The sequence below is a fragment of the Strix uralensis genome, chromosome 14 (assembly GCF_047716275.1).
Source record: "Strix uralensis isolate ZFMK-TIS-50842 chromosome 14, bStrUra1, whole genome shotgun sequence".
Classification (NCBI taxonomy): domain Eukaryota; kingdom Metazoa; phylum Chordata; class Aves; order Strigiformes; family Strigidae; genus Strix; species Strix uralensis.
This window is the reverse complement of record NC_133985.1, coordinates 22,284,780-22,302,261: the sequence shown is the minus strand read 5'-3', so window position 1 is coordinate 22,302,261 and position 17,482 is coordinate 22,284,780. Positions and strand designations below refer to the sequence as shown.

The 17,482-nt window shown below is 45.6% G+C and overlaps 1 protein-coding gene across 3 annotated transcripts in view; it reads right to left on the bottom strand.

The window, feature by feature from the left end:
* Positions 1 to 16,925, bottom strand: part of LOC141949523 (organic cation/carnitine transporter 2-like) — a 30,097-nt gene extending 13,172 nt beyond the window's left edge. For all 3 annotated transcript variants that reach the window (XR_012630803.1, XM_074883219.1, XM_074883220.1), the window contains exons 1-5: positions 16,341 to 16,925; positions 7,178 to 7,281; positions 5,536 to 5,690; positions 4,047 to 4,218; positions 2,976 to 3,102 (exon numbers count right to left, since the gene is read on the bottom strand). Coding sequence is in view for 2 of the 3 variants with exons in the window: in XM_074883219.1 (XP_074739320.1) it covers positions 2,976 to 3,102; positions 4,047 to 4,218; positions 5,536 to 5,690; positions 7,178 to 7,281; positions 16,341 to 16,733 (951 nt within the window). In the remaining variant the exon portion in view is untranslated. The remainder of the gene's footprint in view (positions 1 to 2,975; positions 3,103 to 4,046; positions 4,219 to 5,535; positions 5,691 to 7,177; positions 7,282 to 16,340) is intronic.
* Between the last annotated feature and the right edge of the window lie 557 nt (positions 16,926 to 17,482).

The window sequence follows — 17,482 nt, the reverse complement described above, 5'->3', positions numbered from 1 at the left end:
AACAAATGAATTTCTGACAATTATTAAGACTTAACTGTGATGTGATGTATGAAAGCTTTGATTGTGTTTTGCTTCATTTGTTTCTCAAGGACTCCTGACTCCTCAACTGTTCCTGAGGTCCCTTTGCCTGTTTAGGTAAGATTGAAACGCTCGTTAAGCTCCACACATAAATCACTGATAGCAGACTCAAGGCCTTCAGTGGACACTTGGGCAACTCCTAGAATGCGAAAACTAAGATAAGGGGGGGCTCGATCAAAGAGACACAGAGACCCTGTTATAGGGAGGATGATTCTGCTGATTTAGGAAGGAGGCACCTGGACTTTACTTCACAGCGCATGCTCTGGAAAGAAGGTCAACTAGCGAACACTGTGAAGAAGACTGCTTACTTCTTCCCTTGACCACCGAAGACCCTCAACCTATTTTCACTATGCATGCTCAGACTATATAAGTGAATTCTGGGAACTCATTATCATAAGACACCCCCTTCTAGGAAATCTAAGGAATATATATGATTTGTGTGTATGTAAACTGGTGTCCCTTACTAATTCTTGGGAGCTCTTATGGTGGAGAATCCTCAGGGCGACTCCAGCACTGCTAATAAAGAATACCTGCTTAACAGGAAAAAAAACCCTTTACTGTTGAGTCAATTTCTTTGTTTCAATCCAAACATTTCTATCCCCTTCACATGGGATAATTCAGCCAACCAGGCCCTATTTGTGCTCTGCAGCTTGTCTGTGACTAGTCACCCGCTGGATCCTAATTGGTTTTGAAATCTCCAGAGCCTAAATATTGCAGGTGCTGCTCTCTAGCTGCATGGGGTCAAGGAATACCCCGAGCAGGAGCTTGGGTTGCTTCTCCATCCAGAACTCAAGTTCCAACTGCATGAGGGCTAAGGGCCAGCTGGATTTCTGAGAACCAGTCTGCACTGTAAACATGCTTCCTAAAAACTCAAGAGAGGCTGTGAGCCTTTGCTTCACAGCTCTTCAGAAAGCCGACAGAGGAACAGCATAAACTGCCCACCGATGAAGGAAAGTTCTGCACAGATTTTTTGGTCACAGCATTACTTTTATCATAGAAATGGTTTGGGCAGGAAGGGACCTTAAAGACCATCCAGTTCCAACCCCCTGCCCCGAGCAGGGACACCTTCCACTAGCCCAGGTTGCCCAAAGCCCCGTCCAACCTGGCCTTGAACCCTTCCAGGGAGGGGGCAGCCACAGCTTCTCTGGGCAACCTGTGCCAGGACCTCACCACCCTCACAGGGAAGAATTTCTTCCTTGCATCTAATCTAAATCTGCCCTTTCAGTTTAAAGCCATTATTCCTGGTCCTATCATTCCATGCCCTTGTAAAAAGTCCCTCCCTGGCTTTCCTGTAGCCCCTTTAAGTCCTGGGAGGCCACTATAAGGCCTCCCCAGAGCCTTTTCTTCTACAGGCTGAACCCCAACTCTCTCAACTTGTCTTCACAGACATGCTTTACTTCAAAAAGACAAGACAGGCTTTACTTTAAAAAATAAAGATGGACAGGAGTTCTGTTTTTAAACAGCACCTGTTCATCAAGTTCATTTTCCCTTGAGTATCAGAATATTAATCTGTGTTTCTAAAAGCCGACGTGCAATGATTTATCTGTAAATAAGCACCATGTACTTCAGCCCACCCTGCTGCCAAGGTCAGCATTTCCCCTTGTCCAGTGTTCCCTGGGGCAACACCCCTACTCTTGCCCCTGCCTTCTGCTGCTCCGTACTCCAGCCCCACTCAGAGATGGCAAATGGATCAGTATTTCTTTCTAAGAACAGGCGATAGAGGATTCCAGGAACAATGACCTTAAGCAGATGTTGGAGCCAGAGTCTATTTTCCATTCTCCTACTGCAGTGCTGGCAATAGGCAAGTTTTTATGCCTACAGCATGAGAAAGAAGGAGAAAAAAAAAAATAGGACAAAAGCATGTTCTAATGAAAATCCAGGGGGAAAAGCTTCACGAGAAGGTCTGGGTTTTCCTGGAATTCTCACTCTGTTCCAGGAAGACCAGGATGTCTGTCCTGCTATCTATAAGTCTGAACAAACAGGTTTGTTTGCACCTCAGCTAACTTTGACCCAAGTGAAGCTGTTTCAATCTCAGTAGCAGACACACTACAGTTTAATGGCTAACCACTCTCCTTCACCGGGTACAGAGGCCTTGTAAAGCAAGTGAGTAGACAAGGGATTTTCCCAGAAATGACAAGGTAATGTCAACTATCAGCCAGAAAACAACGGGGCAACTGCCCAGATTCTACAGATCTGCCTAGAGAGGTGCTCAATCTCCTGGATTATGCAAACCGTTTGTCTGACTTTTGGAGGTCATGCCTGAATGACCGTGGAACTTTTTCCACATCTTAAGGTCACCAAAGAGCTCAGACAAAGGGGAAATACCTAGAGGAAACCAGACTGTGTTGGTAGAAATAGATGGGAAAGAAAAGATACTGCTAGCTAATCCACCCTAAAGGGGCTTAAGTTTTGCTTTTCTTAATGTGGAATAGAAATGGGAGTTAAATATGGAGTTGAACTAGAATAACATTATTTCCAGTTCCACTGGCCAGGATTAGTCCTGTGTTAGACTTTTACAGAACTGTATTAGACTGCACAAGCATAAAATCTGTTCAGCGCAAGTGTGTAGATCACAAAGCAGTAGGTACCTCAAATTCATTACTTTCCCAAAAAAAGTAGAGTTTAAAAGGAAAAAGGTGGCTGTAAACTGGAACAAAAAGATGTTTGCATTAGAATGCATGTTGGCATTCCCACAGGAACGGGACAGCAAAGGCTTTGCAAATCTCAATGAAGCGGGGAAAAGGTATTCTGCTTCTCAGGAAAATTATGACCTTTTACACATTTGAGAAGTACGTAATATGCTGCGGGCATAACTCGATTTATATGTCTGGAAATTAATCACTTTACATGGTCATTGACAGGTCCAGCAAACAACTGGACTGTTAAAGGAATCTTACCTCACTAGGGTCAAGTATTACATCCGGGGCTGTAATGCCGTTCGTTTTTGCAGCCTTGCGGATGATGTCTTCTGCCTCTTGAAATCTTCCCTGGGAGATCAACCACCGTGGAGATTCCGGAATGACCCTGCAGAAAAGGTTCAGAATAACGAGCCTGAATTTCCATGGAAAGCACTGCTGCAGGCACCAATACACGTTGTCCAGGCCTGAATTGCTCAAAACTTGCCATATCTTGCAGAAATTAGAGGAATGACAACAGAAGTCAGATTTACAAGAGCAGACTAGCATACTGAACAAGAACAGACTAAAATGCATTTGTGGATTTTAGAAGTACTAAAGAAATAAGCAATGACTCAGAAAAAAAGAGTAAACAAAATCTTCAAAGTATGGGAAAAGTTTAATTAAAGAATTTCCGAAATGTGACACACAAGCAGCGTGCATTAAGAGGCATATCCTTAGAGAGTAACACATATAAAATTAGTAACTGTAAATACTGTCATACAAAGGCAAGTCAGAAAGCAGAATTTGCCTGAGTCATTCAACTCTAAGAAACCGGATGGAATCACAAACCAATGCTAGTTAAGTGAAGAAACACCACCACCATGTGGACTATTTAAACTTTACATGCCACCTAAAAAGTAGTATTTCATTAACTATGGAAGAGAACACAGAAGTCTTACAGATCTGACAAGCTACAAAACCAAGTATTTGCACATCTGTGTCACCCTAACATTGCCCAGCTTCCCAAAACAACTGATTCCTCATTCTGCCCTTAGTTCAGGCCTACTCTTAAAAGCTCATGGATTTCAGCTGGTGCAGAAGGGTGAGTTTTACTTTTTCTTTGCATGAGCACCACAATTTTACAGAAGCCTACAGAAAATGAAGAACAGGCTTTTCAGGCACGAGTCAGATCACCCACAAAGCTATGGACTTGCAGCTAAACGACTGGGAAGAGCAGAGGACACTACATCCATTCTTCACCTGCCCATTCCCGAATTTCATTGGTACAGGCTGGTTGGCTTGGAGTCTAGATCTTAAAAATCTGAAGACTTTTAACTCAGTTATACTCACCACCAGAGCGGGATGCAGAGCAGCCCAGGTAAAGTAAGCGCCAGCAGCAGCATCCGCCAGTCTCTGATGAAGTAAGCAAACAGTGGCAGCAACATGTAGCCAAATGCATAAAATATGCAAACGCCTAGCGTGCAGAACAGCACACGAATTGATTTGCCAAGAATTTCTGTGCCTGTTCAAAACAACAGAGTGAAGATTAGTATTTTAACTTCATAGCAACCAAGTTAGTTACCAAAAATACCTCTAACAATTGGCTTTGAAACATACTGCACTGGATAGTTACAGTATATGGCACGCTCTGCCATCCAGTTTTAGAGGCACCACAGATCTGTTTTGTGTAGTGATCCTCCATCAACCCAAGTAATTATATGTAGAAAAGCAAGAGAACTGGACCATACAGTATTTCTGTAGCTCGAAGTAGCTAATACTTCTATAATTTTATCTTAGAATCTCACATTTTACTTGAGGAGTTAAAACCACCTGACATACTACAAACATCCACAACAGTTAACCTCAGCTTGATCTCTACAGGGTCCTCTCCAGCTTATGGAGAGAGACCACCTTCTTCAAAAGATGATTCAGAGATGCCTAAATTAGGTTCCTGACCTGTATCACCTTCTAAAAGACTATTTCACTATTAGCCAAAAAACCTCGCAGTCTTTTGGTGTACCCATGTGGAGTTCTTGTCGGGTCACTAACAAAGGCCAGGCTACTGGCAGTGGAGTTAAATGAGTGAATGGGGGTCAGTGCTTCCCTTGGAAATGCTTTGGGACCTGCAAATTAAGAGACATAGAGAGAAATATAATCTTCCTCGTTTCCACAGAAATCAAGGAAGATTACAGAAGTTGCAGCAGGATGTCTGCAGTGAAGTTAGCCAAACACTGCTTTCATACTGCACTGGCCTTCTTCAGCCCAAAAGGAATTTCTTGTCAACACTTGGACAGTGAGGTCACTGTAAAATAGCTAATAGAAAAAATTTTTTTCTTGAAATCTCAGATTCATGAGTTAATTCACATTCCCACAATCAAATACAGTCCTAGTTACACTGAAAGTATACAAAGTGAGAATCATTACGCCATTGAAATGTTTACTATGGGCTGTTTAAAGGAGACTTTATAATGCTTACTCTATCTTTTTTCTTTTGCAAGTTTTTAAATCAAATAGGCATTTAGGCCCCAAAATGGACAACAGATATCCCTGAAAAATCATGTCTTACATGTCTCGCCTCTCCAACTAGAAAATGGATTTTCTTTTGAATAATCAATTTCTGGTTTTTTGCCTTTTTAGGATGGTAAGCCACAGAATTAATTCAGATTGCACCTCTACGAACTGGAAACTTCCAAGGAGAGAACGAATTATCCATGCGTGGTGAGGACACACTCTTAACAGTGTTGCTTGGCAAAACAAATCAACCCTAAGCCAGTACTGAAAAGGAGCAGGAAAAGCACAAAACAAAGAACACATACTGTGCCCAGCAGGACTTTCATACCAAGAACAAATGCTGCCACGTAGTTAGATATCTGTCCCATGCCGACCAGCACAAAGAACACTGAAAACATCTCCCAGCTGGTAGAGAAGACCTGTACGAAGCTGAAGCCAGTCTGCATCGCCATAGTTGCAAACAGCACATTCTTCCTGCCAAACCTTCCATGGACAGATTAAAAAAAAGAAAAAAAAAAGATTATACAACAGCATGAATGAAATCTTCAGAAACAAAAAAAAAAATTACTCATATGCATCCTTAAGGAGATACAAAACATCTGCAAAAAGCAGAGTGCAGGTTCACATAACCTCACCCTGAAGTTAGACTTGCCCAGGAGGTCCACAGCTGGTACCACAAGCCTCAGGTAGGTCACAACACATTAAGAACAGACCATATTTGAACCTGCAAAATATTTTGTCCATCTCAATGTCACGCCTGGCCAGCTGGCTGCAGGACCTTCTGTACCAGATGGCAGCAGCAAGACACTGTACGCAGCCTCTTCACGGGGCTGCTGGATGCACTTGGCCTCTTGACCATGAGGTAAAGAGGCTGTTCAGTGCCTAGGAGAGCTGCATCGGTGGCCTCCTCAGCTGCACCTGGTGAGGATCTGGGTCACCATGTGAAGGAGCTGCGGGAGGAGACTCCGTGATTGTGAAGGGGGCAAGCTCGTGGCTTCTGGCACCAGGAGAACAGCTCCTCCTTCGCTATGGAAGACATTCGCCACCCTTGTAGCAGACAAGGGGCTGGAAGCTCTTCTGAATGAAGCACCCGAGCCCTGCGGCAGCACCGCAATGAAGTGGTGGGAGAGTCCCCATGGTGAAGAGGGGAAATCGCCCCACACCTTCCAGTGATCTGCCATGTGAGGAGTTCTGCCTGGGGACGGATGACGAGTAGCATAGGGATTATGTTTCAAAGAAACAGAAATGCTACAGGTAAATCAGCAAATTAGAGGCCCATATATGGTTCTCTGGGAATCAGGAAGACAGCACACAATGCAATGCACAGCAAATCCCAGGGAGAGAATCAGAAAAAGAGGGTTTTTTTAAAGCTCAAACAACTGGCAACAGCACAAAAATTAATGGTGTCTTCCACTTTTTTTTTTTAAACGCTGGTACTGATAAACAAGAAATCCTTGCTTCTCTGGGGTACAGCTGAACAGCATTCATGCTTTGCAGCTTACACAAACACAGAGCATCAGTCTTAGATGCTGCATTTGATGATGAGGGAGAGAAGCTATGGGTGTTTATAAAAAGAGGATTTTAAGTTTGACCTCAAAAAAAGGAAGACATGCCACATGGATCTCTCTGAACATAGTCCAAAGTAATTATAAGGGAATGTTATTGATCTGATTTTCCCAGATGAAACATATGCCCTACACCTGTTTTCTGGCATAAAATCAGTTTGCTCCAGAAGTGATTTTGCTGAACAAATAAACAGGTAAAGGTAACACCCACTAACAATCTTTGTCACATACCGTTCTAGTTCAAGACATTTTCTCTATACGCTCTGTGTATGTTCAGATTAGACAGTCACCGAACAAAAGACATGTTAGTAGTTGCAGAAAGACACTTAAAGGAAACTTCACAAAGAAGAATTGCTTACAAAACAGCATCAAACAGAGCCAGCAGCTCTGGTGTATATACTTTACTTGTCTGAGAGCTGTCCTGATACGAAAGATCCAAGCAGGACGCCCACAAAGAACAGGGAGGTGCTCAGGGGTCCCTTCCAGTCGTCGTCACATACGAGATTCCACTGCAGGGAGAGAGAACATGGAAGTTTTCTAATAAACAGGATTTCCCCTCCCTCCTAAATGCCTTGGCTGAGCCTGGGTGAAAACGTACCCTTTGGACAGAAAACCTCCATGTGAGAAATGAGTAACTAACCCACCGCACAGATGCAGCTTCATGAAAATCACAGGAAGGGACGCAGGGCAGCACGGGGCAAAGGCCACCCGCCCTGAGCCACCTCGGGAGCCATCCAGCCGAGGCCCCAAGGCTACCTTCACGTGTGACCCATGTGGCTTTTACACAGGGGACGGCTGCAGTATTTCCCCCACATGTTTATGAGTGACAGTAACTAATAATTTCATAACTCACTGGATTCAGCTCCCTTTCAAAGGCTCTGCAGCCCCTTAAACCGCTGCAGTTCTGCTGGTTTTGGAAGGAGTGAGAATGGACCCCAAACTTGATTTCCCTGCATATGGCAAAGTTTGCCATTAAAAACACACATTTCTAATTTAAGAGAAATTGAACTATAGAAACAAGACTACAGAACAAAAAAGCCTCTTCCTTTATTACATTTTAATATGGTTTGAGAGTGACTGGAGGCTGTTCACTCCTCACGGGGCGCCTAACTAATGTCAATTATAATCTTCGGAATACAAATTGAAATATACAACAAATGAAGATTTCCAAAATGAAAACAAAAAGGAGGAAGAAAACAAGATATTTATTAAATGAAGGTTGCAATAGTTTCCAATCTCCTACCCACTTCAGCCTGATGTTTTTGAAATAGGACTCGTGTTATTTTTGTATCTACGCCAACAGCTATTATTGAAAGAATCTTAATTTTATTTTGGTTATCTGGGGAGGAAAAAAAAAAAGTGTGTAAACATTAGAAGAAAGGACAAAACCCAGCAGGGACGCCTCGTCCCCTACCTCCCTGCTGTGCTGTGGCTGGAGGAGCTCCCAGAGCTCTCCCTGTCCTGACACACCACCCCGCAGCCCGCTGGCAGAGGGCAGGAGGTGCTGCAGCCCCACCAGGGAGGAATTTGGAGGCAGCCAATGCTTCTGATGCGAGGCCAAACCCTCCTCAGCTTAGTTATTCAAACAGCTCCCACAGGGCCCCTTCTGATGTTTTAGGGATGGAAAATTTTAATTTTTAATCTGTATTTAAAAAGTTGGAATGAAAACATTCACCCTGACCCCAATAATTAATTCCCCTTGCTCCCCAATTCCAAATAATTAACAGTGTGTTTTCCTCTTAGGTTTTTTTTTTTTTTTTTAGAATTTGTACTCGAACACCCCGTAAGATCTGCCCCTGCAGTTGCTGTGTGTCCCAGCTCCACCATCTACCTCATCCGTGGTCCCACACCAGCGTTTTGCTTTGTCTGCCAGTCCCATCCCCTCAGCATTAAGCCTTTGACCCCCGGAATCCCACAGCCCTCAGTCTATTCATGCTACAACTACACCCTCGGGTATGTTTTAAGGCTGGGGGATCACTAAAAACCACGTGCTGAATGGCAAACCACCAGCAATCGCCTTCCACGCCCAGATCCCTGCAGCAAAACTCAGCTGAGCCACCACTTGCTTCACAGAAGAGGATCCAGTTTTGAGTTGGAACTGGAAGTTCTTCTAGAGATGAATGATGCTCATTCATACAGCCTGCACTCTCAGCAGTGTTTGTGTAACTTTAGCTGCCAACCTGTTGACAATCTTAAGAATTCAGCTCACCATTATTATTTTTTTAAGGTCACGGGAGCAAACAAAACGCACCTTTCCCCAATTTGTACCTGTACTCAAGTAATTTCTTAACCTCTCCTTCAATAAATCTGATTGTGGTCTTGTGTCTGAAGAACCTTTCTTTATATCAGATTTCATAGTCTTTGACATTATTCTTGCACTTATTCCCCAAACTTTTTCAGCCCCACACCACCTGAAGCACAGACACCAGCACTCAATGCAATGCTCCAACAAATCCTACCAATCCCATCAATTCTGCATCATTACACAAGTTCCTTTCAGAATTGTGGCTTTCTAACATGCTAACAAATTTATACCACTTATGTAAGGGATTTAACTTACTAAAGTTATCAATATCATTGGGATTAAAAACTCTTATTAACATTTATAATTAAATCTGTATTTATTCAACAAAAGCTGTACTTAATTATAAATTAAAGAAAGTTTGAGCAGTTCTGTGATGACCACAGAGGCTAATCCAGCCAGGAAGCTTCAGCAAAATGTATCTGGCACCTTCCAAATATGCAGCAAATGATCCTTATCAAATTCACATAGGCCAGTGGTTTCAGTGATTTATCATATGTCTTCACAGAATGACACTTACAGGTAAACAAACACCACTCCCAGCATAGATCCTGCTTTAATAAAGACTCACCTATTCACAAAGAATCATCTTTGTATCAGCTTCTGGAGCCAGACATCACAAATAACAGAACTAAAATCTAACCAGCCAAACACCTAGCTCAGTGATTTATAGTCTAAATAAGTCATTATTTCCCAGCTGATCACCCTGTGCTTGTGAGTTAGCCATCTCTTTTCACCTATCTTACACCCTGTACATTGGCACGAGGCTGCGCAACGCTCGGCTCTCCAGACATTGGCATGCTTGTGCCCAGTAAAAAACTTTCTTCAGACCACCGAGGTAGAGACGTTGCTTGGAAAAGTTCACCGTATTAAAATGTTTTGCACTCTTCTGCCAAAAGCTTCTTGCATTAGCAGGTGGAAATATACTGGTTCTTAAAATGTCGCAATGGTTACCAGCTTGTTTTTCTGTCTGCTCGTTACGAGCTGTTACGCTGAAGATCACTTGAACCAGGCACCAAAGCGAACTTCACTATCAAATTTCCAAGGGGGAAAACTACCTTGGTTGTGCAATAGAGGTTATTTACAGACTACACAGATGCACCACAATCAGAACAAAGGGATTTTAAGGTCTGTTAACCCCTGCCCTGATAAAGGAATGCTGAAGTCTTCAACTTTTTGATCACTCACCAACAAGGTTGACTACATTGCCTGCTCCACAGTGGCATCAGTCTTCCAGAACCATTCTGCAACCAGACCCTTCCCTCAGCTGCACGTGGCCCAAGAAGAAGTCACTGAAGCGTTGCTGTTAGAGACCCAGCATCGCTGAGAGTGAGGGTCCCAGGAGTAGTTACTGATTGAATCGCTCTGCTGGCAGTGCTGTTTCGACACAGTATACCGTGACCCAGTGCTCTAAAATCATGTGCTGTTTTCACTTCTTAGTACTCTCTGAGTTAGCCAGCTGTAACAGCCTTTGCCCCAGTCGATGAGATAAGGTTAACCTCAGCAAGGTATCAGGGCTCCAAACAGGAGAAAAACATTTCAGCTTTGTTTCAAACAGCAGCTGCGGATGTTGTGAAGCACGGAGCTCCTAAACACTAGTACCCAACGCTCAAGACATGGCACAGAGCATTCTCACTCAATTATATTATAACTTTAAATGACGACATCCTTCTGTTGGGGTCTCAACTCATCTTCCTAGGCAGACAGATCCTTTGGGCTGTAGCTACTTCCTGAACAATTAATGAGGCTGGAGTAATGTCTTCAGCGGCAGCCTCACACCTAATGGCAATAATCACTTATGCACCGGAGGCGAGATGTGTGGTGAGATATGCACTCCGTAACGGATTCCTGGCTGATACCAGCCACTGGTGAGGACAGGTGGGAAGAGGGGCTGGGAAGAAGAGAACAGGATATGGACACCACCAGAAAATGTGGACAGCTTGGGGGAGAAGGCGGGGGACACCACAAGGGAGAGGCACTGAAGCAGTTGCTTCTTGAGCACAGCTTTGGGGCCAGGGGACGAAGCAGGTCTAGGTATTTACAGTCTTCACTTAAGCATCTCTTCAGGAGAGCACCTTCCAAGTTCTGCTTCACCTCTTACACGGCGAGTCAGCGACCTGGAACCACACCTCCAAATCCCTTACTATAAGGCAAGCCCAGTTATAAAACTGAAAAGGTCAAAACCCCTAAGGTTCCAGCCTTTTATCACAATATAACCTGAACAACTGGTATTCTTGCAAGTTTAGCTAGAATCACACTAAGCAGCATCGCAGAAGCGTGCCAATCTCGCTAGACTGGTATTTCCTGTATTCTAACACCTTTCCAGTATTAAATTGAACATTAATATAACACCTCTAGCCACAAAGAAAACTACCCTACAATTTTCACACAAACCGCAATCACAACGAAATTCAGAGTCCAAGATGAAATACCTGAATTCTTTAAACGACAAACTGTGGACCAACCCTCAAAGCCTAAAACAACAATGTCAAACTACAACTGCGAGGCAAGTTTAGGCTGACAGGATGCCACCAGTCCAGCTGGATGCTGCCATACCACAAGTAAAAAATACTGTTCCTCTAAATTCTCTAGGTACTTCAAAACCTTAAGGGGTAAAGAGCAGCTTCCCGTGTAGAGGCTCTGCATCCACTGCGCTTGCAGAATACCGCTTGCCTCGAAAGAAGAGCTGGCACTTCATGAATTACTGACAGTAAATCCCACAGTGGCTCTCATCCAGACACCAACGCAGATCCCTTATGCTGCTTCACTTTCACTGCAATTATATAGTCTTGTAAGAGATGTCAAAACAGGAAATAACAAAATTCGAGCTGCTAACATCAAGATGCCTATCCTATTTAAGCATAAAATTTGCCCAATACTTTTAATGCATCATAGCATGGAAATTGCAAGTCTAATTATAGGGGAGCTCTTCAAAACATCAAAAGTTCTTGCAGTACAGCGTCACAGCAAACAAATATATATCACCACCAAATATGTTTGGAAAGTTACAGAAGTAGTTGCAAGACAACCAACAATATAATTTAGGACCTCAGTTGAAGAAAGCGTGTTTCTCAGATTATAGGGAACTGTTCCACTGCAGGAGCACTTGCACCTCCCCAGTACCATTACTATCACCCTGAACAAAGATGAACTATGACAAATACAAAAGCTTCTAGAGCCTTACTCAGTTACACCCCTGTTACACAAGGAAAAGCCTTACAGGAAAAAGAATTTTTACAGCTATAATATATCATGTCCTCACACTCTTATTTATTTAAACTTTCCTCTCTTGCTGAGAATAACAGGCATGATTGAAAAATGAGGTGGGACAGCCCCATGTTTTAATATTATCTTTAAAATCAACATTAGCAAGAATTTTTGAAGCTAATCCAATATCCTGTGCTCTCTCCTACCACTTGCTTCTCTCTGCAAGTAGAGGCAGGTTCTTCAAAAAAAAATCTTGCAGTCTCACAACTGCTTATGACCTTTGATTCAGAATCGTCTTGTTCATATTCATATAAATTCTCTGCTTACTTGAGAGCTGTGAGTGTTATTAAACACCCTTTCCTCTAAAAATACATTTGTATATTCCAAATACTTAGAAGTTCTAGAGGTTAAAGCTTATTATCTAAACAAGCAGAAGCCTGTATCTACAAAATATACATTCTGCTCAATTTCTCCCCTTGTAGTTGTTTTAAATGGTTACAGGGTAAAACTTGCATAGAGCAGGAAGGAAAGTGCCAAGTATTTTATAATTCCAGTGCAGAAACTTAACTCTCTCCCATACATCACATTTTTGAGATGGTTGGAGAAAAAGGATACAGGGCGCTGACATCAGAAACTGGGAAACATGAGCCGAGTTTTAATCTAAAAGTAAAGACAGCATGATGGGAACATGACCCTGTCATTAATTGTCCAGGGTACCTCTAAAAGAGCAGTTTCCATTTGAACAATATCAACTGCAGGCCTATAATTCTTTAATAATACTAACCCTATTTTATGTTGGAAGGTCAGAAATGTCTGTACAAGTCTGAAGAGTCCTGCATTATGTGCTTCTGAAATCACACCCTGAAAACCTCAGCACAAGTACTTTTTTTACATCCATCAGACATTTGTATTTACTTACCAAAGAAAACTAGACTTTTTTTTTTTTTTTCTCCTTCTGACAAGACTATTAATACAAAGATTTTGTACCTGCAAATCTCCTAAAGGTCTTTATCAGCTCCTGGGGCTGAGAAGCTGTCAGTGTGAACTCCAGCCAGAAAAGCAAGCAGAGATTAACCTACAGCAAGAAAGAAGACGCACCTATTTCAAAAGATGAGAAATAATGGAGGTGACTAATACTAATGAAGTGTTCAGTAAGAGCTGAACCCAGATGACACAGGCTTGATTTACACATGAGCTACTGGCTCCGCTCTTAGAAAAGCCTGTGGAAATTATGATGTCTAACGTGAGCTCGTGTTTTTATTTTGGTAAAGCAAATCCCTCTGCCTTCCAACAAGGAGTGAACACTGAAACCTCCAGTTCGACAGCTGTACCACAGCGCCCATTTGTGCCATTTCAGATTCCCCCACTGCAGTCTCCACTTGTTTCCCAAAGGTCTGGTATAACCCACGGATCTTTGGGGACAGGGCTCTGACAGCACAGCAGGGCACTCGAATCCCTGGGGTGCTGGGAACAGAAACCTCTGGACCTGCCCAGAGCTTTCTCTGCCTGGATGTCGGTACAGGACTGAGCACCAGCCCTGCGCCGAGCCTCGGGCACTCGGCAATTCCCACCACGCGCATCCTTCCCCTGCAAAAGCCAAACAGGCTCTGAAGCTTGTTAAGAGCACAGCAGGCAGAAAAACAAGCAGCTCTGGAGTACAGCACCTGCAGCGAATTGATTTCAAATCGATGAACAACGCCACGTTTTTAGAAATTGAGGATGAATACGTGTATACAAAATTCAGTGTCTATTTACGTTTCAGTATGCAAGAATTACTCCTGTATGGACTAAAATGTTTTGACTGCTGTATCATCTAACGTCTTCTTGTTGTATTTCTGGTCCACTCATGCTCTTAACTCCACAATTCTATTCCCAGTTATTCAGTGTAGCCCCACAACAGATATGACTGGCAGAAGTTAGCTTTTCCCCTTAATTACCCCTGGCTTTATTCCTTTTACTACCACATATGAACTTTTATTACTCCTACATTCTTTTATGTGATTTATGGAGGAATAAGAACGACACAGATGGCTTCTTGAGCCAAAGTAAAGCTTTTCTTATCCCCTGAGCTACAGCATTTCAAAAAGTAAAAGACAGAAAGGGATTTTGTTACACAGGAGCTGGTTAAATACTGCAGCCTGGCTAATAACAACCTTCTGTTGTTAGTCTGTGTGAGAAAAGGAAGTCTCTCTTCAAATGAGAGGGAACTGAATGTTTTAAGTCTCCCCTGAAAAGCAGAGCCATAAACAAGGACTTTCTCCAGAGTCATAAGAGAGTCAGCAAAAAGCTTTCTTAAAAGAGAATTCCCCCTTCCCCCTCCCAGTGTCGGCTACGGAAATCTGGGACAAAGGTCCTCATGATTATTCAGTAAGTTAGAGATACGCAACCAAACACAGGATTAGCGAATCATAAAAGTGACAGCACCAAGCCAAGAAATTAAACAAGTTTAACACTGAAAACCTGCAAGTATGTGAAAGGCCACAGCTCTTGCAAAACTCACTCAGAAGCATTAATATTAAAGGAAGAACAAAATACTGCCTCAGTGCACGATGTCTGGGCAGACAAACACTACCTCCCACAGACACAAAACATCTGCCAAACCATACAGACAACGGGCCAGAGCTGCTGGGGAGTCTCAGCAAAACGTCAGCAGCTCCTGTTTCCTATAGATTGTAAGACTCCTGGATAGCTCAAGACATTGTAATTCACACCAAACCAAAGCTCAGCAAAGCAGCTCCAGAGACAAAGTATTGGCTGAAACCAAGTCTAAGCCAGGTCAAGCATTATAGTAAGGCACTTGGAACAAAACCCGTGAGCAGGACTAGCCCGACAAGACGCCAACTGCCTTACGCTGCCCTAAGGACACCTCAGCCTTCCACAAGAGTGCATTTCAGCAATGACCAGGGTCTAGAAATTCAAAACAGCTTTCCTCTTGAGGAAAACAACAGTTCTTTAGAAATAGGTGAGGCAACGCCTTGTGCCACTTGTCAGAATCACTCGAGCCCCCGCTGCTGGGCGGTTCAAGGGAAGTTTCCAACAATTCCGGTGTCACCATTTCCATACCTCCCTGTGCTGGTATGGCTCCTCTCCCACGCTCCCTTCCTCACCCCAGTCCTCCTTCTCCTGAGGAAGATTTCTGTGCTCAGATCAGCTTACGGTCATTAAGTACTCACATTCAGCACTATTCCAAACACCCATCACAAGCCATTTTGCAAAGTAATGAATAAAGGCAAATGCAGTTCCAGCTTTGTAAAACCCATTTACAGGCACAAACAGGCAATGGGACTCTACAAATGGTTTGTGAGCTTTCTGAAAAAACTTGTCCACATTTTGAAATTCAAGTATTCCCCAAAATATATTTCCTTGTATCTTAAAGTCAGCCAGCACCTGTGGGTCTGTCCAGCTTACACCTGAAACAAGAGGGACAATCAGCAGAGCTTCAGCTGTGTCTGGCTGCCCTGACCAGAGACTTGCCTCGAGGGGTGTATCAGAGCAGAGGAGAACCTGACCTGTGCAACAGGTGAGTGAGGAGACCAAAGCAGTGGCCGTGACCAAAGCAGAGGCATCGTGGGCACACAGCAAAGTTCAAGGTCCTTTTGGACACAGCATCAAACCAGGGCTCCCCGACTGCTGCATCTTGCACAACTCAGGGTGACTTCAACCACCTTTTTCTTTTTTAAAGAAATAAAACAAACTCTTTTGATATCCTGAGTTCAAAGACCTCTCCGAACCACCGAGTGAGCTGAACCCCTGGTCCCTTACTCCAAGCTGCTTGTAGAGATACCAAACGAGACCCGTTAAGCAGTTCCCCTACCCATGCTGTGCTAGTTAAGGAACCCGGAGACCGCTTTTGCCAGTGGAAGCGAGCAGCAGCTCTCAAAATAAATTGAGTGTGCCAGAGATAACCGCAGGAAGATGCCCAGGCTGGCATCACGGGAAAGCCGCAGGACAAAGCTGTGCCACGATAACCACAGACTTCTCGCCCGCGCTCCCCGGCGCAGCCCCCCCCCCCCGCTCCTCCCGCTGCGAGGGGACCCCGCTCCCGCCGCCGCCGCGCACCTCGGTGACGATGGTGGAGCGGTAGATATCGCGGCTGTACTCCCAGCCGTCCAGGCACGGCTCCTGCTCCAGAGACCCCAGCTCCACGTCGGAGCCGGGCCGCAGCCCCAGCGCCGAGAAGTTGGCGAGCGCGGCCAGGCGGTACCGGCGGCAGCGGCTGGGGGCCGCCCGCCCCCCCCGCAGCTCCAGCGGGATGCTGGCGTTCCGCCACTCGTCGCTCAGGTTGGCCCCGCGGGGCACGGCGCACCGGTGCTCGGGGGTACCGGCCAGGAAAACGATGGAGAGGCCGTTGAAGCCATTGGGGATGATGCTGGCGCTGAGGAGGAAGAAGACGAGCCGCTGGAAGCGGCCCCACTCGCCCAGGAAGGCGGTGGCCTCCTCGTAGTCGCGCATGGCGCGGCCCCGCTGCGGCCGCCGCTACCTGCGGGCCCCTCTGGCGCGGGCAGGAAGCAGCAGCGGCCGCCGCGCAGCCCGCCGAGCGCCATGGGCCGGGCCTGGCCGGCGGGGGAGCGGCCGGGGGTGGGGTTTGCAGGCGGAGGCCCCTCAGGTGGGGCCGGTCGCCGCAGCCCCGCCGGCCCCGGCCCGGCTGCCTCAGCCCGGGGCGGGCGGCTCCCGGCATGCCCCGCGGCCCGGGGGCGCGGCGGGGGCTCGGCCCCTGAGGCGAGGCCGGGCCTGGCGCCGGTTCCCGCGCGCGGAGCTGCCTTGGCCGGGCCGGGCCGGCGCTAGAGGCTGGAGGGAGGGCCCGGGCCCGGCTTGTGCTGGCGGCGGCGGCCGGAAGAGGCGACCCCGGTGCGCCGGGAGGTGCCCGGCGACGCGCCGAGGCCTGCGGGCACCGGGCAAGTATCGGGGCCGCTTTCCGGCTCCCTCCCGGGCCCGGCTGGGCTGCCCGTCCCCTGCCCTCTGCTGACTCCAGCCCATTAATACAGGCGTTATATTTACTGCCCAAAAAGTTCAGAAACCGCGCTTGAGGGGAATTGAACTCAGGTGCCTGCGACCCCCAGGGCTCAGCTACACGTTACTGGGGTTCTTTGGTAAGGCCTGGCTCTGGGTTGTTGCCACCGCCAAGCCAAGAGCCTTCACCGGTGGATTGTTTTGCCCCTTTAGCGACCAAAAGCAGCTTTCCGCAAGACCAAGGGGTCAGT